This window comes from Gobius niger (assembly GCF_951799975.1).
Source record: "Gobius niger genome assembly, chromosome: 16".
Lineage (NCBI taxonomy): Eukaryota > Metazoa > Chordata > Actinopteri > Gobiiformes > Gobiidae > Gobius > Gobius niger.
Genome location: NC_136867.1, coordinates 13,397,563 through 13,416,500, shown reverse-complemented (window position 1 = coordinate 13,416,500; position 18,938 = coordinate 13,397,563). Strand labels below are relative to the sequence as shown.

General features: G+C 39.4%; 1 protein-coding gene across 1 annotated transcript; it reads right to left on the bottom strand.

Moving 5' to 3' along the window:
- Positions 1 to 741: 741 nt before the first annotated feature.
- LOC306976355 (calpain-2 catalytic subunit-like) lies at positions 742 to 16,051 on the bottom strand (the record flags this gene model as incomplete). Its single annotated transcript, XM_079574274.1, has 35 exons — positions 742 to 807; positions 912 to 964; positions 2,016 to 2,132; positions 2,321 to 2,399; positions 3,961 to 4,029; positions 4,111 to 4,172; positions 4,237 to 4,294; positions 4,548 to 4,616; positions 4,683 to 4,755; positions 4,842 to 5,050; positions 5,134 to 5,312; positions 5,432 to 5,592; positions 5,657 to 5,731; positions 5,814 to 5,899; positions 5,980 to 6,054; positions 6,614 to 6,788; positions 6,880 to 7,013; positions 7,088 to 7,206; positions 7,317 to 7,386; positions 7,478 to 7,760; positions 9,295 to 9,415; positions 10,132 to 10,210; positions 10,872 to 10,931; positions 11,098 to 11,159; positions 12,539 to 12,791; positions 13,714 to 13,883; positions 14,256 to 14,416; positions 14,487 to 14,561; positions 14,657 to 14,742; positions 14,898 to 14,963; positions 15,038 to 15,212; positions 15,288 to 15,421; positions 15,486 to 15,604; positions 15,676 to 15,745; positions 15,815 to 16,051. The coding sequence occupies 35 exons, from the start codon at positions 16,049 to 16,051 to the stop codon at positions 781 to 783; spliced, it is 4,041 nt and encodes a 1,346-aa protein (XP_079430400.1). The 3' UTR covers positions 742 to 780.
- Between the last annotated feature and the right edge of the window lie 2,887 nt (positions 16,052 to 18,938).

Here is an 18,938-nt window from a genome sequence, read left to right as displayed (position 1 = left end):
AAGCAAATCAGCTGCACTTGTCAGCGTGTCTTCATCCCTTCTCTTCATTGCTCTGATCATCAGTGTGGTTCAGCTGAACCTAGTGTGACTGTCGCCACAAGCTCATTTTATTATCTTTTATTTTATCTCTAATCTAAATATCTATAATTGTAATATTGCTTAGTGTTTTCTGTAGTTACTCATTTGTGGATCGCTAATCCTTTAGAATGTATTTGGTGTTACAATTAAAAAGAGAACAATTAAAACAATCATAACATAACAATCTTTTAATGAAATTACTGTATGCAAATGTTTTTGATTTATTGCTTTATTTACTTGCTTATGTTCACCTTTGTTAGGCTTTTCTAATGAATGAAACAAGAATTATGAATTCAAATAAAATTTTACTTCCAATATTTATTTGCTTGTTTTTTATCCGTCAAGGATACAGCCTTGTTTTCATCGTTTTCACACCATGACCTCATATAGTGTTTATCTGACAGGACCAACGTCATAAACTGTAATTGTCGTAGAGATTATTATAGTAAGATCGTTCCTGGACGACTAAGAGCATTCACATGTAAAGTGGTTATAGCAAAATAGTAAAATGAATGTTTACAATACAAAAGATCTGTCTTGCAACAAAGCAGCTCGTAGCACAAGTTGTGGAGGTTTTGAAATGCTCAGCAATCAGACAGTTGGGTTATTGTACAAAAAAGAGTGGAGCAACACTTGGCACTTCTCGGTGTCGGTTTAGCCGTATGGGGATGTTGCTTTTACATGAAAGTGAAGATCTGACAGTTAGGTGTACATGGAGACGTACAGCCACTGCAACAAAGAAAAGAGAACAACGAGAGAGAAAACATTGACACAAAGTTGACAGCTGTTGTAAATTTGATCAACAAAAGAAGCACAAAAAAAAATACACTCACCTCAGTCTCTCGAAGTGTCATTGCCATTCCATTGGACAGTTTTTTGAATATTTCTAAAGTAAGGAAATTGAGGTTAAACAATGAAAATCACTGGCCTCCAGATTTCTCTAAAATGTTCTGGAGCTCTGAGTTTCAAAGAGGATGGTGATGTCTGTGATTCCTACACTGATTTAGTGCTGTGGTTTTGAAGCAGCTTAAATAAGGCTTAAGTCAGCAGCTGCAGACCTCCTGAAGTCTGAGCTGGCTCTCACATGGCTTTAGGCTGAAAGTTCAATAATCGAACAATTCAAAGCATCGACAAACTAAACATCTGACACTTTCAAAATTGGTCATATCAAACCCCCCAAAAAGACACGATCTCCTCATTTCAATGTTTTTTTGAATGAGTCACAGCGCCCTCTAGTGTGGCTATAAGCAATGTGACAACCAACCCATGTGACAAACGACCCCCTGCCCGGGTGGACTCCCCTGTAGGTTTTATGATATAGGGGGTGGGCGTTGATAAGCTTTTGCTTCGGCCGACTCCTTTTGAGCAGAATTTCAACTGCTCAAATAAACAAACAAACAATCAATGATGGAACAACGTTAAAACCTGGTTATAAGGTAAAAGAAAATTCTGTTCAAATTAAATCCCAGACTCATTAAATATGCATTATGCAACTTTTTATGTGGGAAAAAAAAATCATATCATATCATATCATATCATATCATATCAGCCTTTACTTCCGAAGACAGTGGTCTCTAGGACGCTCCAGGATAAATTGTTTGGAAGGTTTTCACTGCGGGTGGACCCTCTAACCAGAAAACGTACAACACAATTGATCCTGGAGCAATGTAGAGACCACTGTCATCGGAAGGTGCGCACCATGCTGGCCACTCTCACAGCCTCTGGGTCACTACAAGGTCAAATACACACAAACATCACCTTCTATAATGCTTAAAAAGTTGCATAATGCACATTTAAAATTCTATTTTCGAACACTTCTGCAATGCCGCCACCAGAGGGAGCCAATGACACTCCTTCAACTCAGCAGGTGCCGCCTCATCTTTCCACTTTGAGAACAAGAGTAAAGAAATAGTAGAAGGAAGCCTACAGATACTTACTGGACATGCACTCGAATCGAAGCACGAGGCTGATGAAGTTTTCCAGAGTCATGTGACCAGAAGAGGCTCCATAGCGCACGGCCATCAGGTTGAGCATGTCATCACTCACCCTCATTCCTAAAGCAAAGTAAAGAGGATATTAGCCACGTGTCATTTGGAGATGCAGTTGGATAATTTGTCAATGTGTGTTTTTGTTGCAAATAAGATTCTTCCAGGTTTAGCTAAATGTTAAAAAGCTGCTTCAATATTACCACAGAACAGACAAATCAGTTGTTGCAAACTGAATTTCACAGCAGGCTTCTTACCTATGGCCATGATAGCGTTCCTCAGCTCACTCATAGACAGTGTGCCAGTCCGTGATACATCAGTGCGGAAGAAAATGTCCTGGTTTTAAAACAGAAATGGTCAAACTCGTAAAATATAAATATTTTAAGGGTAAACTTAAAGAGGGGGTATTATTCTTTTTTCAATCACATAGCACCAGTCTATATCACACTACAATGATGACCAAACCTTCTGTTGGTCTGTAAATGCAGTAAATTAGAATAACTGCCTTGTATAAAATTGCTCTCTCAAAATGGCTGTAGTGAATGTCTTGAAATAGGCCTCTGTCTCTTTAAGAACCTCTGACCCTTTCCGACACGCCCCCTCCACACCTGTCTGTGGCATCAGTGGGGAGGGGGTGTGGCAGGCATATCGGGACAGGAAGAGAATTGGACACAGGGGTTTAGGGTTTAGCGCATGCGCAAGCTTCGCATGGCCAATTTATGTTTACGACAGTTAGAAAACAGTTGTGGCAGGCATATCGGGGACAGTTAGAAGACAGTGATTAATATGTTGGAGTCGAATAAAAAAAATAGCTTGACACAGACATAATGCTTTGTATAACATAATTTTAATAAAAATCAAAAGTACTGTTTTGAAAGAAGTTTGTTTTAACTCAGCACAATATATTTAGTACTTCTGCGCATGCGTCTTACAGGCGCGCAGTTCGACTGGCTTTAAAATGTATTAATATTTTTATGATCGGTACAATTTATGTGTTTAATAATATAATTATAATTTTAATTGTTTTTCCGCTTATTCCAGTTATATAGAGTGCAAACTACCCACGAGGAGGTTTTCTTTCGCGTTTTTTCGCTGAAAAGAATGGCTTTATGAGGACCTAACCTATTTAAATCTTATATTTGGCTGCCTTGTGTGTATATATATAGGCCTATAAATATTATCATAGATCGTACATTTTGTAAATAGCCAATTGTTGTGTTTTTGTTTAGTCAAATCTGATCGTTTATAATTATTATAATTTATATCATCATCAAAATCATCATTATTTTGTTTATTTGTATTTTCTATAAATATACACAATTTACAACTTGTTGTTCTGTTGCTTTGTCAAATCTTTCATAATTGTCATCATTTCTATCATCATCATTACAATTATTTATTTCAATGTATTTTACATAAATATAGCCTACATAATTTACACATTGCCTAATTAACACTTTCTCCATCTGTGAGATCAATAAAGTATCTATCAAAGAGCTGTCGTAAACATGCGAGGCCTGCGCATGCGCTAGACACCGTAGCCCCGATTCTCCAGCGTTCGCTAGCTCCGATTCACTTCCTGTCTCCAATTCTCTTCCTGTCCCCGATATGCCTGCCACAGGGGGCTCTGCTGAGGAGCAGTGGTTGGTTACTCGGCTGCTGACGAAAGATCGGAGGCGTCTCCAGGAGGTGGGGGCGTTCCTAGGAGGACTCAGGCAAACCTGTCCCTAAAATGGCCGCCATCAGAGTTTTTACAGATTACTCAAAAATACGTGAATGTGCCAAGGCAACACTTCAGGCATGTTTTTAATGAGGGAATGACATAATAACATGATGTAAAGCTTGAAAAAGTGGGTTTTGCATAATACCCCCTCTTTAACATACTTTGGATTCGTACCTTGAATGTTGTGATTTTACCCCACAACTGAATAAATTCTGCACTGTTCAGTTTCCCTGTAATTGATGACTTGTATTGAGTCAAGGCATCCATAAATTATTGGACGGTTATTTTAGGTTTTAGCAGCATGATTTGTATTGAGAAGGATACATCCATGAGAGCGACCATGCTGCGACAGGCATCGACACTGAAACCACCAGATTTCAAATCTCCTGAAAAGATGGAAAATACACAGTGTTCGTTTTTTTCAGGGAGATCTTTTACTTTTTACTTTACCTTTTAATATGTTTTCATTCAGAATCGTCTGGAGCAGCTCTGCATCCACTTCCTCATACTAAAAAGGTAAACAATATTTTCTTTAAAAAGATTTCAGCTTTAGTCTTAGTTAAGGTGACAGTGTAGGCAACTTTTCTCGACAGTATTATCGAATACCCCTCAGAAAATCAGCGCCACAGAATCCAGGATTAATGATGCTGGAGAGCTATTATCGCTTCTTCACCAAAGCCCTTAAAAAACTGGACATGCCCACTCCTACCTTCAGGGTTCCAACTCTCTACTATCGTGGCACCAACATTTTGAGTAGTTACCTGATCAGAAAACTGTCGGAATAGCATTTTCTTGTTGTTGTCCTTTGTTTCATTTTCTTCATGCGAATGCTGGGAGATATTACATTATTTATATCATACTTTTCAGTGGGGAAAAATGTAATGCATTTTACCGACCTGTTCCCCCTCCTCATGACTGTGATTATGGCCCCCCTCCTCATGGATGTGGTTCTGGACACTGGAGCTTTCACTGCCAAGAAACAAACACAGCAATGACATTGTTTTTTTGTGTGCATTTGCATTGATTATGCATTGTTTTAGTCTAGATGGACTGACTGGACGTGGGTTTCGGCCTTGGAGAGGATGGTCAGCAGGAAAGTAGCTGTCTCGTTGGGGTTGAACGTGGATGGCACAATGAGGTATTCACCAGGCAGCAGCATCACAAATTCCATCACCTCACGCGCGTTCATGTATCTTTTAGTCTGAGCCACCACTTTGTTCGTTTTAAAGAAGGAAGCAGGAAACTTCCCTTGGACTCCCTTGTACTTGTACATCAACAAGAAGAAATGTATTATAGTACCATATTCAACCTATGGAACAAGGTTATTGGAAAGTTGCACTTTCTTACATTGTCCGGTACGGCAAAAATTGAAAACCCAATGTGCAAGTTTTTCACCAGTCGTCTGTTCCTCTTATCGGGTTTCTGCATAAGCGACACCAGCATGTTCTTTTCCCCTTGGCTCGTAGCACACTTTTCATTCAGCGCGTCAATTTTCACTCGATACTGTGGATTTGTCCAGAAGCTATCTGCACGCAATGGATAAACCTTTCTTATTGGAATTATATACTCATATTCTGGACCGGTTGGCAATTATTCATACAATATTCCCACTTTCTTCTCTTGTGTTTTGCATGGGAAATATTACCTGGGTTGTTCAGGCACCCTCCTGCTGTGGTACCTGCCACCCATCTTCCCTCATAGAAGGACTTTTTCCAGTGACAAGTGGAGCTTCCGTCCAGAAAGTCAGGACACATGCAGCAGATGTCCATGTCTGAGTAGAACTTACAGAAGTCCTCCAAAGGCATCCTGTTACAGCAAACAGTTTTGTTATCTCTCTCTTTAAAAAAATAATCAAACTAAATATGTTTACCAAAACTCTCCATCGTCAAACACCTCGAGGCACATGTCACGCTCTTGGGGGCTCACCGTCTGCCAGAGCGGTGACCTGCACAATATAATATACTTTACTACTTTACTACATAATATACTTTCTCCAGGAACATTGTGTAGGCAATGTGTCCTCTTACTGATCGCTCCAGTCTCCATTCCATTCCCCTGTGCCCCATGGGTTCCACAGACGGACCAGCCTCTCAAGCCGCCCTCTGCTCATCATCTGACAAATGAGCAAGTCTTATACACGAGTTTGCAGATACTACTTTGCTTTTAACAGCCATATTTCTACAAAGGTCATACCTCTTTGACACCAGTCACAGCATAGGCATGACCTTGCACCAGCCCATTTGGCAGGACAGTGTTCTCAGATGTGGCCTGTGAATGCAGGCAGCGTTTAGTCAGTGCAGTTTACTTATTTTCTTTGCCACTAACCACACTTTTTTCATTACATAATACAAGCATCAAATGACATTGTGGTACTAAATCTTTCCACATGGGAATTGTGCAAATGAATTGGCACCTGCATCTGCATATATTGATCTGTATCCAAAATGCCCAAAGTTGTTTTTTTTAGACTTTAGAAAGAACTCGATTTGCTGGTTTTGGCTCAGTGTTGCCCCCGAGACATTTAGCACCTGTTTGCCCTTTGAAAATGTAACCCCTTAAGAAAACTGTATCATGTTGAAACACATCTACATCCCAAAAAGTCAATGAACATGATTGAGTAATTATTATCAGAGAGCCTCAGACTAATTCTTGCCCATTACACTTTTTCTTCCAACTATAAAAGCCATTATCTTTTATGTTCTCATTGAACTTCAAGTACCTTAGGCTTAAGAAACTGCAATTGTGGTCAATTTAAAATACTCTTCCTTATGATTTTAGGCAATTCCTAAATGCCGCGATCATAATTATTTTGTTGGACTTCGTTTACCCCTTGAGGTGTTCCACATCCCATGAGTGACTTTGACTTCCCCGCTCTGCACATGAGCTCCCAGAGGTTTGGGGGAGGACTGGACAGTTCCACACAGATGTGCACTCCTCCAGTGAAGTCCGCCAGCGCCTCGGCCGGAGTCCCAGAATTCATGTCCGAGTAGGACCCACACACTCTGACAGAAACATGTTTCATCTCATGAACATCTCCTCTAAAACTAGTATTTTTCTGAAACAAATCATTTTTAAAACATAAGTGTTACATACTTAGCATAGGCTTTTTCCAGTAGGGCGGGCCAGAACTCAGTGGGGTCTTTTGAATGAACAAAGATCAGTCTTCCGTTGATTGTGGGGAGTTTATCGTCAATTACAACGTCCACCCACCTCCCGAATCTCCAGAACTGAGAGGCACCAATACAACCTTTGTATCAGTATTTATAATTGCAGCATTAAGTCCCAAATAGAGAATGTTTACCCTGAAGTGGAACAGACCGCAGTAATTCTCCTCAAACATCTGGTCCATTGGGACAACCTGAGCCAGGATGGCTTTCTGGAATGTTAGAGCTCCAATGGATGCTAGGAACCAACAGTTCCCTGGCAAATACAAATAATAATATTACTACACAATACTATTTCAATTACATCTCACACAGCCATTAATTTATGATTAACAATACTCAAAAAAAATAATAATAGTATCTTACCAACCATGCCTTGACCAAAGTCAAACCTGGAAATACCATCAACAACTAAAGATGGATTTTGAACAAGTTTCTAAAAAATAATTAAAAAAATAAATTAAAAACAATGTTTATCTGACATTATTTATATGATCTGGACCATGCTTTCATCAAGCCATACTCACCCAAGGCCTGACCCACTCCACTTTGCTCAGGTCTGAGGGATTCAGGATGGTGGGTCCGATGGATCTCCTGTCAGGGGGAAACATGTCATCGATGTAGCGGACCTGTCGGATCAAACAATACTGCTTGAGCTGCTGGTAGTCCTGGTTGAGGAACTTCTCGGGGGTGTCTAGGCTTCCGTAGCCTTTTTCAGTGTGCCTTGCATTAAGGATGCTCTGGCAAACTCCTGGGACTGCCATGGCGCTGTGCTTTTTGGGCTCCAGGTATGTCTGTTTGGAGGCTTCTCTGCAGTGTGGGCATGAACTGAAACTAAAATGGACCTTAGTCCTACCCGAGAGAGGTGTGGAAATTGAGCAGATTAAAGGAACTGTGACATTTATACAAGCTTGTGTGTGCCTGAGGCGTTTGGTACCTGCATAGTCATGACTTTTGCCAAGTGAACACACCTCCATCCCATAGACAGACAGCTTCAGATTAGAGGTGCGTGCAAAAGCAGGTTGCATTTAGAGTGCACTGTAAAGTTCACTTAGAAATGTTTAACATCTGTGCTTTTACATGCCTGGGCAGAACAACCTGTTATTAAGAGCTTACTGAAATTGTCTATATGAGAACCAATGTGCACAAACATTAAACGATATATCTTGTCTACACCTGTCCCTTACTACAACAACTTCATAATGAAGTTACACACTTGAAGCTCCCAGTGCCTGTAGACACTAGTGACCTTTAGGAACGGTTGCACGTTGACAAATTGCCAGTTGCTGCACCCAACTGTATGCCAGACTACATTTTTGCAAGCCATTACTTCAACAATAAACCATCTTTTTTTTTTTGGACTAACATTTGAAACAACATTTGAGTATTTGGAAACTCAAATGAAAAAGTTATTGCCAGAATAAAGTTGTGCCACTGAATTAAGACATGAACTGGGTGATATTCAGGAAGATGACATTGTAGGCTCATGTCCTTTCAGGCAAAATCTTTTAAGACCCATCTCAAGATTCTTAAGCAAAGTCAATGTGCCTGTGTTTCAGGCTCATTAAGGCACAGATTTATTTGGTTTTACTCCCTTACTGTAGACCACATATCATGTAGTCTCATTTCTTTCTATTTTATTTAATGTATTTATTTTAATCAAGCAATCAAAAAAATAATTAATTGCAAATGCTTTTGCGATCATAATAATAAACATTTATGCAATTTCTCCATCTGTGAGATCAATAAAGTATCATCTTTATTGATGATACTTTATAAGATAAGATATCTTATCTTATCTTATCTTATCTTATCTTATAAGGCAGTCTGTGCGCAGATCTGATTTGAGTGTGATTCATCAGTAGACTTTGTTGACTTGTTTTCATACAGTGCTGAAGACACACTTTTGGATACACCTGCTGATTTGTCATTTTTGGAATTTTGTTGATGTAGCTGATTCAAAAAGTAATCATCCACATACCTCAACATAAATCAATAAATCATACATTTTTCCACGGCATATATTGTTGTCATATAATTTATTTGCATTAACAAAGCATGTCAAAATGAAATTCCCTTTGGCTCTGTTAAGAGTTTAGGAGTCACCGAACTCCTCTGGTCATGTGTACATATAAAGGTGCATCCACTGAAAAGAAAATGACAGCATAAGTCAGTCTGAAAAATAAAAAGCATTTATGAAATCTTAAAAAATGACCCTTACGTCGGATTCACGGAGAATCATAACATCCCCACTTGACAGCTTGTGGTATATCTCTGTTAACATATATCACATTTTATTTGAACATGTGCCATGTATTTAAGTACAGTTATAGTGCAGCTTTACATACTGAACATGCGTTCAAGTCGGAGGCTTAGACCGATGAAGCTTTCCAGGCTCATGTGACCAGAAGAGGCGCCGTAGCGCAAAGCCATTAGATTCAGCACATCGTCGCTCACCTTCAATCCTGACAGCACAAAGAAAACCTTTTGATTATTTTTGTAAATGCATATGAAATTTACAATAATAAAAGGGGAGGGGCAAATACAAAATACAGATATGGGACCATTTACAAGGGTCATGACAAAAAAACACGCACATCCCTGTGTAAAAAGTGTGCTTGATCAAAAAATCACAATACAGCTTGTGGTATTCACCTTATTAGAAGTTCGTGTGGGTGGCATGAATTGTGCCCTCCCCTTTTCTCTTATCAGTTAACATGTGACTGGAGAAGTCCAGATAAAATCAGTTACTACACGAAAACAAAGCCGTTTTTAGGCCGCGCAGAGAAACGTCGCAGTGTTGAGTTGTTGGTGCAAATGAACATTGCTCAACCGGAAGTGTCAATACAACGGAAGTACCGAGACAAGGCAAAAAGAGGCGAATGATAAAAAAAAATGTGTCCACACAACTGCAAGTTGCTCCCAAAGGTTTTAGTTACTTGGTGTGAGTAAATATTAAAAACAGACACAGGTTTACAATTGGACCATAATAAACCAAAGTGGATTTGATTAGAAGCTTGGAGATAGATTTTATCCATAAGATTGAGGAGCACCAAAAGAGTTCTAGGGATACTCTTATTTTATCAATGTGTGATTGGGCCAGTGCCTCGATGGATGCCTCTGCCCTGTGAATGGCTGAACACTTGGATTGTAGTTGACTTCATAATTTGCATATTTGTACCTGATATCATCATGGCATTTCTCAGCTCGCTCAGCGACAATGTTCCAGTTTGTGACACATCTGTTTGAGAGAAGACCTCCTAAAATAAAAAATAAAAAAGTGATTACCAATTTTGAAATATCGGTTCCACGCACTATATGTTGTTACCTTATATCTGAGAATCTTTTTCCACAAACGTCCAAATTCTTCACTGTTTAATTTGCCTGTAATGGATGTCTACTGATAATTAAGGACTTTTACACATTTTGCTATCTTCTGTAAAGGTTCTTGAGTCATCTTTTGTAATCTGTAGTTGAAGTGTAGGACGTTTCGCCTCTCATCCGAAAGGCTTCGTCAGTGACACTAAAGTTTCCAGCTCAGATCACGGATAAGGAGTGGAGCTGGGCTAAGTCCCTCCTCTCTATCAACGACTACTCTCACGCGTGGGTAAACACCTTTGAAGTTCTAAGTCTTTGTAGCTCTAAGGCCTAACAACTCAACTCCAACCTGTTTTAGTCTAAACGGCCCTACGCTCACCTGATCACTGCTAATTCCCTGCCTACTGACTTGTCCTGGGCTAAGTTTCATCCTCATTAGCATTACAGAGCTAACCAAGGCCTGGGGTGCAGAAGGATGCTGTAAAGCGCAGACCGGTGAAATCTCAGACCTCCATTTTGTTCATGGAGGGTTTTGTTTCTTCACAAAAATTGCTTCTTTGACTCCTCTTTCAAACAAACGTTTTCTTGGACTAAAATGTTAACCTCCCTGTCCTCAAAGGAGTGGTTGGTGGCTTTGAGGTGGAGGTGGACATCAAACTGTAGCTGTGGAGAAATCAAACGACAGCTACAGAAGAGACTTTACAGAGTGCAGAAGATGACTCCAGAACCGTCATTGAAGATGGACAACTACTGTTATGACTGAGAGCCTACACTGACAGTCTTTGCTATCATTATTGTCTACTATCTATGACAGAATTTGGCAGGATACGTCCATAAGGGCCACCATGCTGCGACAGGCATCGAGGCTGAAGTCCCCAGACTTCTCGTTACCTATAAGGGGCGAACAGTGTCATAGCCAAACAATTTTACACATTGTTCTTGTGTATACGCACCTTCATGTATTTTCTCATTGAGAAGTTTCTGGAGTTTTTCAGCATCCACTTCTTCAAACTAAAATAGACTCTGTAAGTTAAAAGCTTAACACGCTTAGGCTATTTATTATTTTACCTTATCGGAGTACTGGCGGAATAGTTTCTTTTTCTTTTCAACCTCATGTGTTTTCGGAATAACCTTGACCTGCAAATAACAACGCAATATAATAATAATAATGTATAAAGCGCAATGAGCCAGTCTTTGTTATTCAGCATGTCAAGCAAGTTCAGAGTTATTCTTGTGTACCTTTTCATTTTTTTCAGGTTGAAAGTCAGTGGAATTATCACTGGGAAAATAGAAACATGACAGTGAAATAGACTCACAGATTAAGTTCACACATAAGTACTTTGCCAATTGCCTAGCAGATAGTAGATAGTAGTTACATAGTAGCATAGTATACAGTGGTTCCCAAAGTAGGGATTGGACTCCCTGGGGGGTTGCCGAGCACTTAAGTGGGAGTGGCAGGATGACTTTGAAACAATATTTTTTACATTTCTGACATTGAATTTGATGTATTTTTGATTGAAAACAATAAATACAGTATCAAAACTTACACCATTAAATCAGATCAAATACATTTTTGTTTCGCACCTTGAATCAGTATAAATGCTATTACATTGGCATAGTACACAGTAGCAACTAAATTTACTTTACAGTACAGTAATAGAGTTGAATGAGCCCGGCATTTGTTGAATCAATACAATACTGATTACTTTTATGGTCATTTTAGTCTATATCACGACTTATAGTTATCTTGCACAGATTAATGCATTTTAATCAATATTCCATAAATACTATTGAAATGTGTTATTTCATATGATTTACATGTAATACGAATAATATTACAATAAATGGTTACAATGTCAATGTGTAAATAAACGCATAAAGTGTAAAATTTATTCTGGGACAAAGAGAGCATGAATTTGCTAATCCTGACACATGTTATGGATGAGTCAGTCCAATACTCTGCTGCTGGCGGCACAAAACAATAAAGTAATTCGCCCGTTTGTTTCTATAATTGCTGCTGCACCATTTATTTTACTTATACTGATTAGTATTGTTGGAAATGGCATGGAGTGATATGTTAGTTATGGTAATTACATCATGAAAACAGGACCCACTAACATCTTTTTTTTTTACTCTTACCCTGCCTGTATAAAGTTTGTAAATTATGAAAATATGGCTGCAAAATGCACGGTCCATATTATATTTTGCTTATGCTATTTCCAATCCAATTTTTAGCTATTACTGTGCTGTGTGTGAAATCGGTTACATACATAACTTAACGTCATATTCTAATTTGAAGACCAATTTGTCATACCAGCTTTGAAACTGAGATTTGGAGCAGATAGTCAGCATGAAGGAAGCCGTTTCATTGGGTCTGAACGTCGATGGCACAATGAGGTACTCTCCTGGCTTGAGGGTAAAGAACTCCATCACCTCTCGCGCGTTCAAGAATGTGGATGTTTGAAAGACCAGAACGCTGCTGCTAAAGAAAGAGGCTGGGAACTTCCCCCTTGAAGACTTGTGCTGCAGCAAAACAGCATGGATTACAACACATGAGCAGACTGTTTGCATTTTATGGTGTTGGAGTGTTGACCTACTTGTTCTGTCAGCTTGGGTGAAGATTGACCAATTACGGTGTTAAAAGAAAAAACAAAATTTACATATGAGTAAGTCATGGGACAACGCCTATACAGTATAGAAGTATACATGGTGTTTTATAGTCTGCCTTATCTTTAGGAGTCAGTTTACGACCCTAGATATGTGTTTATGTGTTCTCTCTGTAACAGCCTCAGCATGCTCAGTGAACATAAAACTGGTATCTGCATCTGTAGGCCATTCTACACTTTTACTTTTATTATCACCAAAAAAACCCGCTACCCTGTTATTAAAGGAACAGGCCACAGTTTTTGCATAATGAGATATGTTCTTACCTGAGCTTAGACAAGTTGATGCGTACCTGTCTGGTCTTTACGCATGCCCTCAGTCACACAAAAACACCGAACATGTTGTTAGCATTTAGCCTCTCCTCCTCCTTCTCATGGACCCAAACGAGGGTGAAGTTAGAAGCGACCAAGCTCTTCCACGTTTTCCCTATTTAAATACGGTTACTGAGCGCACGGCGTAAAGACCAGACAGGTACGCATCAACTCGTCTAAGCTAAGATAAGAACATATCTCAGTATGGAAAAGCGGTGGCCTGTTCCTTTGAGACCTCTACAACAGGTTATGAGATGCATGAGCTTTAGTTAAGCAGTTCTTATTCCAGTCTTTTGTCAACTGTTTATGCGCCCGAAGGTGTTCAAAATGTCTATTATGAACGGCCTATAAATCATAAAATGCAATTCTAATCGCAATTACAATACCTGTCAGAATCACTTAATTGTTTGATGCTAAACTCGATATGTTTTCCACAATAGTGCCCCCCTATCCTTCAGACTACAGTACACCGCAGTATTTACCTCAAACACAGAAAATCCAATATGCAGGTTCTGGGCCAGACGCCTGTGCCTTTTGTCGGGCTTTTGCATCACAGACACCAGGATGTTCTTCTCATCACTTTCCACATCTTTGTCGTTGTCTACCTTGATGCGGTACTGTGGGTTCGTCCAAAATGTCTCTGTTAAAAGAATGAATTATGACGCAAAAATGACTACCACTGATGATGATTAAAGGTACATTAGAGAATCTTTACTCCCTTATCCAACTTACTATTTCCTTACTTAAATAAATAAAGGGTGGGTCACGTTCAAATCAAGAGTCAAAATCAACCATGAATTATGTAACATAAACAACAAAACTAGAACAAATTAAACTTACAAGATTATGCATTGTAGTGGAATGTCTTCTATACATTAACAAGTTAGAGGTTTTTGTGAGAAACATCACTACAACACGATTATGAATATCATTCTTCTTCTTTGCACCACCAGATGACTAAATGCAGTATCTTTTCATGTCTGCTCATTTAGATAATTAATCATAATTCCACCTTTATTATTTCTGCATCCTCCCGCTGTGGTCCCTGCTACCCATCTGCCCTCATGCATCTGGCTGCTCCATTGACAGGAGGGAGTTCCATCTAGGAACTCTGTGCCCGGAGAGCAGATGTCCAGGTCTGCATAGGACTGACAGAAATCCTGTACTGTCATCCTGTAAACACAGTAAAACCTATTGTATGAAAAGACATAACAGTTTAGAACAACCGTGTGACTATGATTACCAAAATTCTCCATTATCCGCCACATAGCGACAGAGCTCACGATCTTGAGGGCTCACAGTTTCCCAAAGAGGAGACCTTGCGGGGACAAAGTAGTTCAAATGCAAAAATAAGGCTTTCGAAACACGCGAAGCTTAGAAATTCTACAGAACTGTTGTTGAAAGGCATCTTACCGGTCGCTCCAGTCTCCTTTCCACTCCACTCTGCCCCAGGGGTTCCACAGACGCACCAGATGGACTATTTGACTTTGGCTTTGAACCTGGCCAAGGGACATAAGACGTTTTGCACTTTTGCACTGACAAAGGATTTCAGTTCAGTTTGGTTGAACTGTATTGTAATAGATTATTTATTACTTATAAATAAATCTGAAAGTTTGCAGCTGTTTTCAAAGTGAGTTTTGGTGCTGTTAATTACCTGTTTGACCCCAGTTACGGTGTAGGCATGTCCTTGGATCAATCCGGTGGGCAGAATTCTGTTCTCCTACAACACAAGGATATTACAGTGATTCAGTAACATTGTAAAATGACAGAAACAGTTCGATAGGCCTAGGTTACCCCCTGTGCAGTGCCACAGCTCATGAGAGACTCGGTTGTTCCCGCTCTGCACATGAGCTCCCATAGGTCCGGAGAGGGCTGTGAGAGCTGGATAGACAAGTGAGCACCTCCTGTGAAATCCACCAGGGCCTCAGCAGGGACACCAGCTTTCATGTCTGCATAGGAACCGCACACCCTGCCACAGATCATCTCAAGTTAAAGGATTTAGGTCTCCCAGACAAGCACAGGCATGCACATTTTTACTTCATACTTGGCATAGGCTTTCTCCAACAAAGCTGGCCAGAACTCATTTTGGCGTTTGGAGTGCACAAAAATGAGCCTGCCGTTGAGCATGGGTAGTTTGTCATCTATAACAACATCAACCCATTTCCCAAATCTCCAAAACTGAAAGAGAATTTGGCAAGGTCATTAAAACTATAGTTATACAACTAGTATGTACAGTACTCACCCTAAAATGAAAGATTCCACAATAAGTATTGTCAAAGTATTGTTCTAGTGGGACGACCTGTTTAAAGATCTGATTCTGTAATGTCAGCGCTCCAATAGATGCAAGGAACCAACAGTTACCTAAACAAAAATGTTGCTTTTTAAATAGAAACTGCATCAATAGCACAGCAGAAGACAGACAGTTTAGTTACCTAGTATTCCTTGACCAAAGTCAAACCTCGAAATCCCACCCACTACCAGACATGGATCAGGGCACAGTTCCTGTACAATTTAAGAATTATTACACAGTTTGTCTATAAAGTCTGTCTTGTGTTAGTTCCACACACTTACTATTGGTCTGTGCCACTCCACGCGATGCAGGTCCTCTGTTCTGAGTATGCCTTCTCCAATGCTGTGCAGGTCCGGAGGGAACGTCCTGTCTACAAACCTTAGCCCTTGGCTGAGACAGTACTCTTTCAGATGGTTGTAATCCTGATTGTTGAACTGGTTCGGCAACGAAACACTTCCATAGCCATCTTGTTTCTGACGAGCTTCAATAATGTTCAGACACACACCAGGAGGAGGCATGGCACCTTAGCAGTTCAGAAAACAGTCACACAGCATCTCATACGTTAATAATGGAGTTACTAACAAAGGAGGTGGTTTTACAGATACAGTCATTGTCGGAAAAATGATTAACCAAATCATTAACCTTTAACCATCAGGCCCTCCTTTAAAAAATACACTTGTATTCACTATAGTGTCCTGTTTAAAAAAAAAAAAAAACTATTAAGTTTGAGCTTTTTGTATGTTTTCATGATAGACACCAAAAAATGTGTTCCTTTTCATCCTTTCACCCCTAACCTTGCTGAAATAACAAAATGAAACTAAACAAACACTGTGACACAAACCTTGTATCATGTAAACACAAGTGTGTATGTCTGCAGGCGGCACTTCTCAAAACAGTGACACATAAAGGTGGCGTGGCACAGATGTGGTTAAAAGAGAAATGTCTCCTTTTGACAGTTTATGCTGACTAGATTTGCCCTATAAATGAAGTCAATATTTACTAACTGAGCTTAAAGCATAATGATCGCTTTCTCTAGTAGTGTCTGGTTCTGCATTGTAACACCAGTGAGAAACAATGATAAAATGATATAGTCATATCTTAACACTGACCTTCTTGTCTTACTTTCGGTCCTGTTGTAGAGCGGTGTCCGCGTGCGGCAGGTAGGACTGAGTCTCTTAAACGTGTTGTGTGTCAACACCCAGGGCAGGGTTCGAACTGTGTCTCTCTCATGTGAGTCAAGTTACCTTTATCACTAGTCAAACAGCTATGTTAACTAACCACATACTCAAGGATTAGGTTAAAAAAAGACCCGACTAACACACACATACTGTACAAAAACACATGCACGAACACGCACACGCGCACACACACATACACATGCACACGGACACACCCACACACATACATACGCACACACACATGCATAAACACACACACATGCACACCCGTACGTTGTTCTGGCCTAATCATTATTATAGTGACTGCTGGTTCTTTATTAGAAGCTTCAATAAAATGTCAATGCCAATGATTTACAAAAGTACTGTTGAAGCTAAAGATCAAAATACAAAACGAGGTGGGAAAATACAAGTTATATCTTCCCACTCATTTCCAATAAGCGTCAAGGTGCTATATTGTTTTCCATTTTGAAAAGGTAGTTTCTGTATAACTTTTTGTTTGACACATTTGCTTAAAATAAATTGTTAATAATATTGTTTATTGTTAATAAAATCCAGTATAGTCTTCTGGTGGCGTATAAGAGAGGCTGGAGTGGCTCACTGTTTTCAGAGGAATCTAATGCTGACAGTGTTGAGTGAGCGTGACCGCCATGTAACATATTTATCCTTTCTCCCTATCGACCACATAGAATCAGGTGTGTGTTGGCTCTCAGTCCTCCAGGAACTGTTGATAGTTGAGGTTGTTTCATTTCTCTCTTCAGAAGATTTTTCTTGCTCTTGTAAATAAAATATCAGACAGGTTAAACACACAAGGTATTTTCATTTTTCCCCACTTCAGGGGACTCTCAGTTTTTTAGCCCAGCCAAGAACAAAGACTATTTTAATTTGTAAAACATAGTTAGTTGGGTAAAGGTTTAGATTGGCCTCTAGTTTTTGTGTTTAATCTGTTTTGACCACAAGAGTGAGACAAAGTTTCTGAAGATGCAAAAATGTCTTATCAATCAACCCAGTTCAGTCAACAATATTTAAATACTAATAATATTTAAATTATAGAGTCAAGAATTCCATATTATGTCATATTTTTGAAGATTACAAAAATAAAAAATAAATAAAGAACAATAAATGGGTTGTGTGACTTAAATGGACTATACAGAGTTTAAAAATGTTAAAATTAAGTATTTTCCTCCCCCTACATGTTCCTTTAAAGACTTACAGAGAAAATCTGTAGAGAAAAATAATAATGAGAATAGGCATGAACACTATAGGTTTGTTTATGTAATTATCCTACTCTGAGAGACTGAATACAGCGCTAGACGTGCTACTACACTGCTTCATCGAAGACTTTAAAAAATATACATGTTCATATATTAATCACTATTTGCCACAGAATCTTTCATTAAAAAATCTCTTGCATTTCAACGACAAAACAACTTAAGTCATTGTGTTTGGACCCAGTGAGTCAACAGCACTTCATGTGACCTCAATCAATCAAGTTTTATTTCTAAAGCGCTTTACAACAACCAAAGTGCTGTACACAATAAAAATACATTTTAAAAAGGCATTTAATATAATTAAAAGCAGACCAATATCACATTCACAAAAAAGTGCCACAGAGCTCTGTGTCAAATGCCTTTCTAAACAGGTGAGTCTTTAGTTTTGCTTTGAACAGGGGCAGGTCTGTGATGGCAGTAACTCAAGCGACCTTGGAGCCCTGACACTATAAAGTTAGCTTAGCTACAAACTAGGGCATGAGGTTGGGCAAGGACTTATTAGTGCAGTCGTCAAGTCAGGCACCAAAAGACATGAGCACAACGGAAATTCTTGCTCCCTTGTTTGTTTTCGTGTTGATTTTAAGATTATTTTGATATGTTTTTAAATTCTTTCTTGGCCTCGCTCCACGGTATCGCTCTGACCTTCGGCCGCCCTACACTCCTGCTCACTCTCTCAGGCCGGCAGATTTTGCTTGTGGTGCCCATTATAAATAGGAAGCTGTGAGGGGGCCGCTCTCTCTCAAAATTGTGGAACACATGGCCCCTGTACCTTTTGACAGGCCGAGTTTCTTGCTGTTTTTTACTTTTTACATTTGCTTGTGTTGCTTTGATGTGAACTGCACTTTGATCCAACATTATAAATAAAGCTGGATTGGATTAGTACAGGCAATATCACATCAGCAAAGTGGCACTTGTGGCTTCTGCTCTACTGGTGCTAAACCTGATTTTTTTCCTGGTTT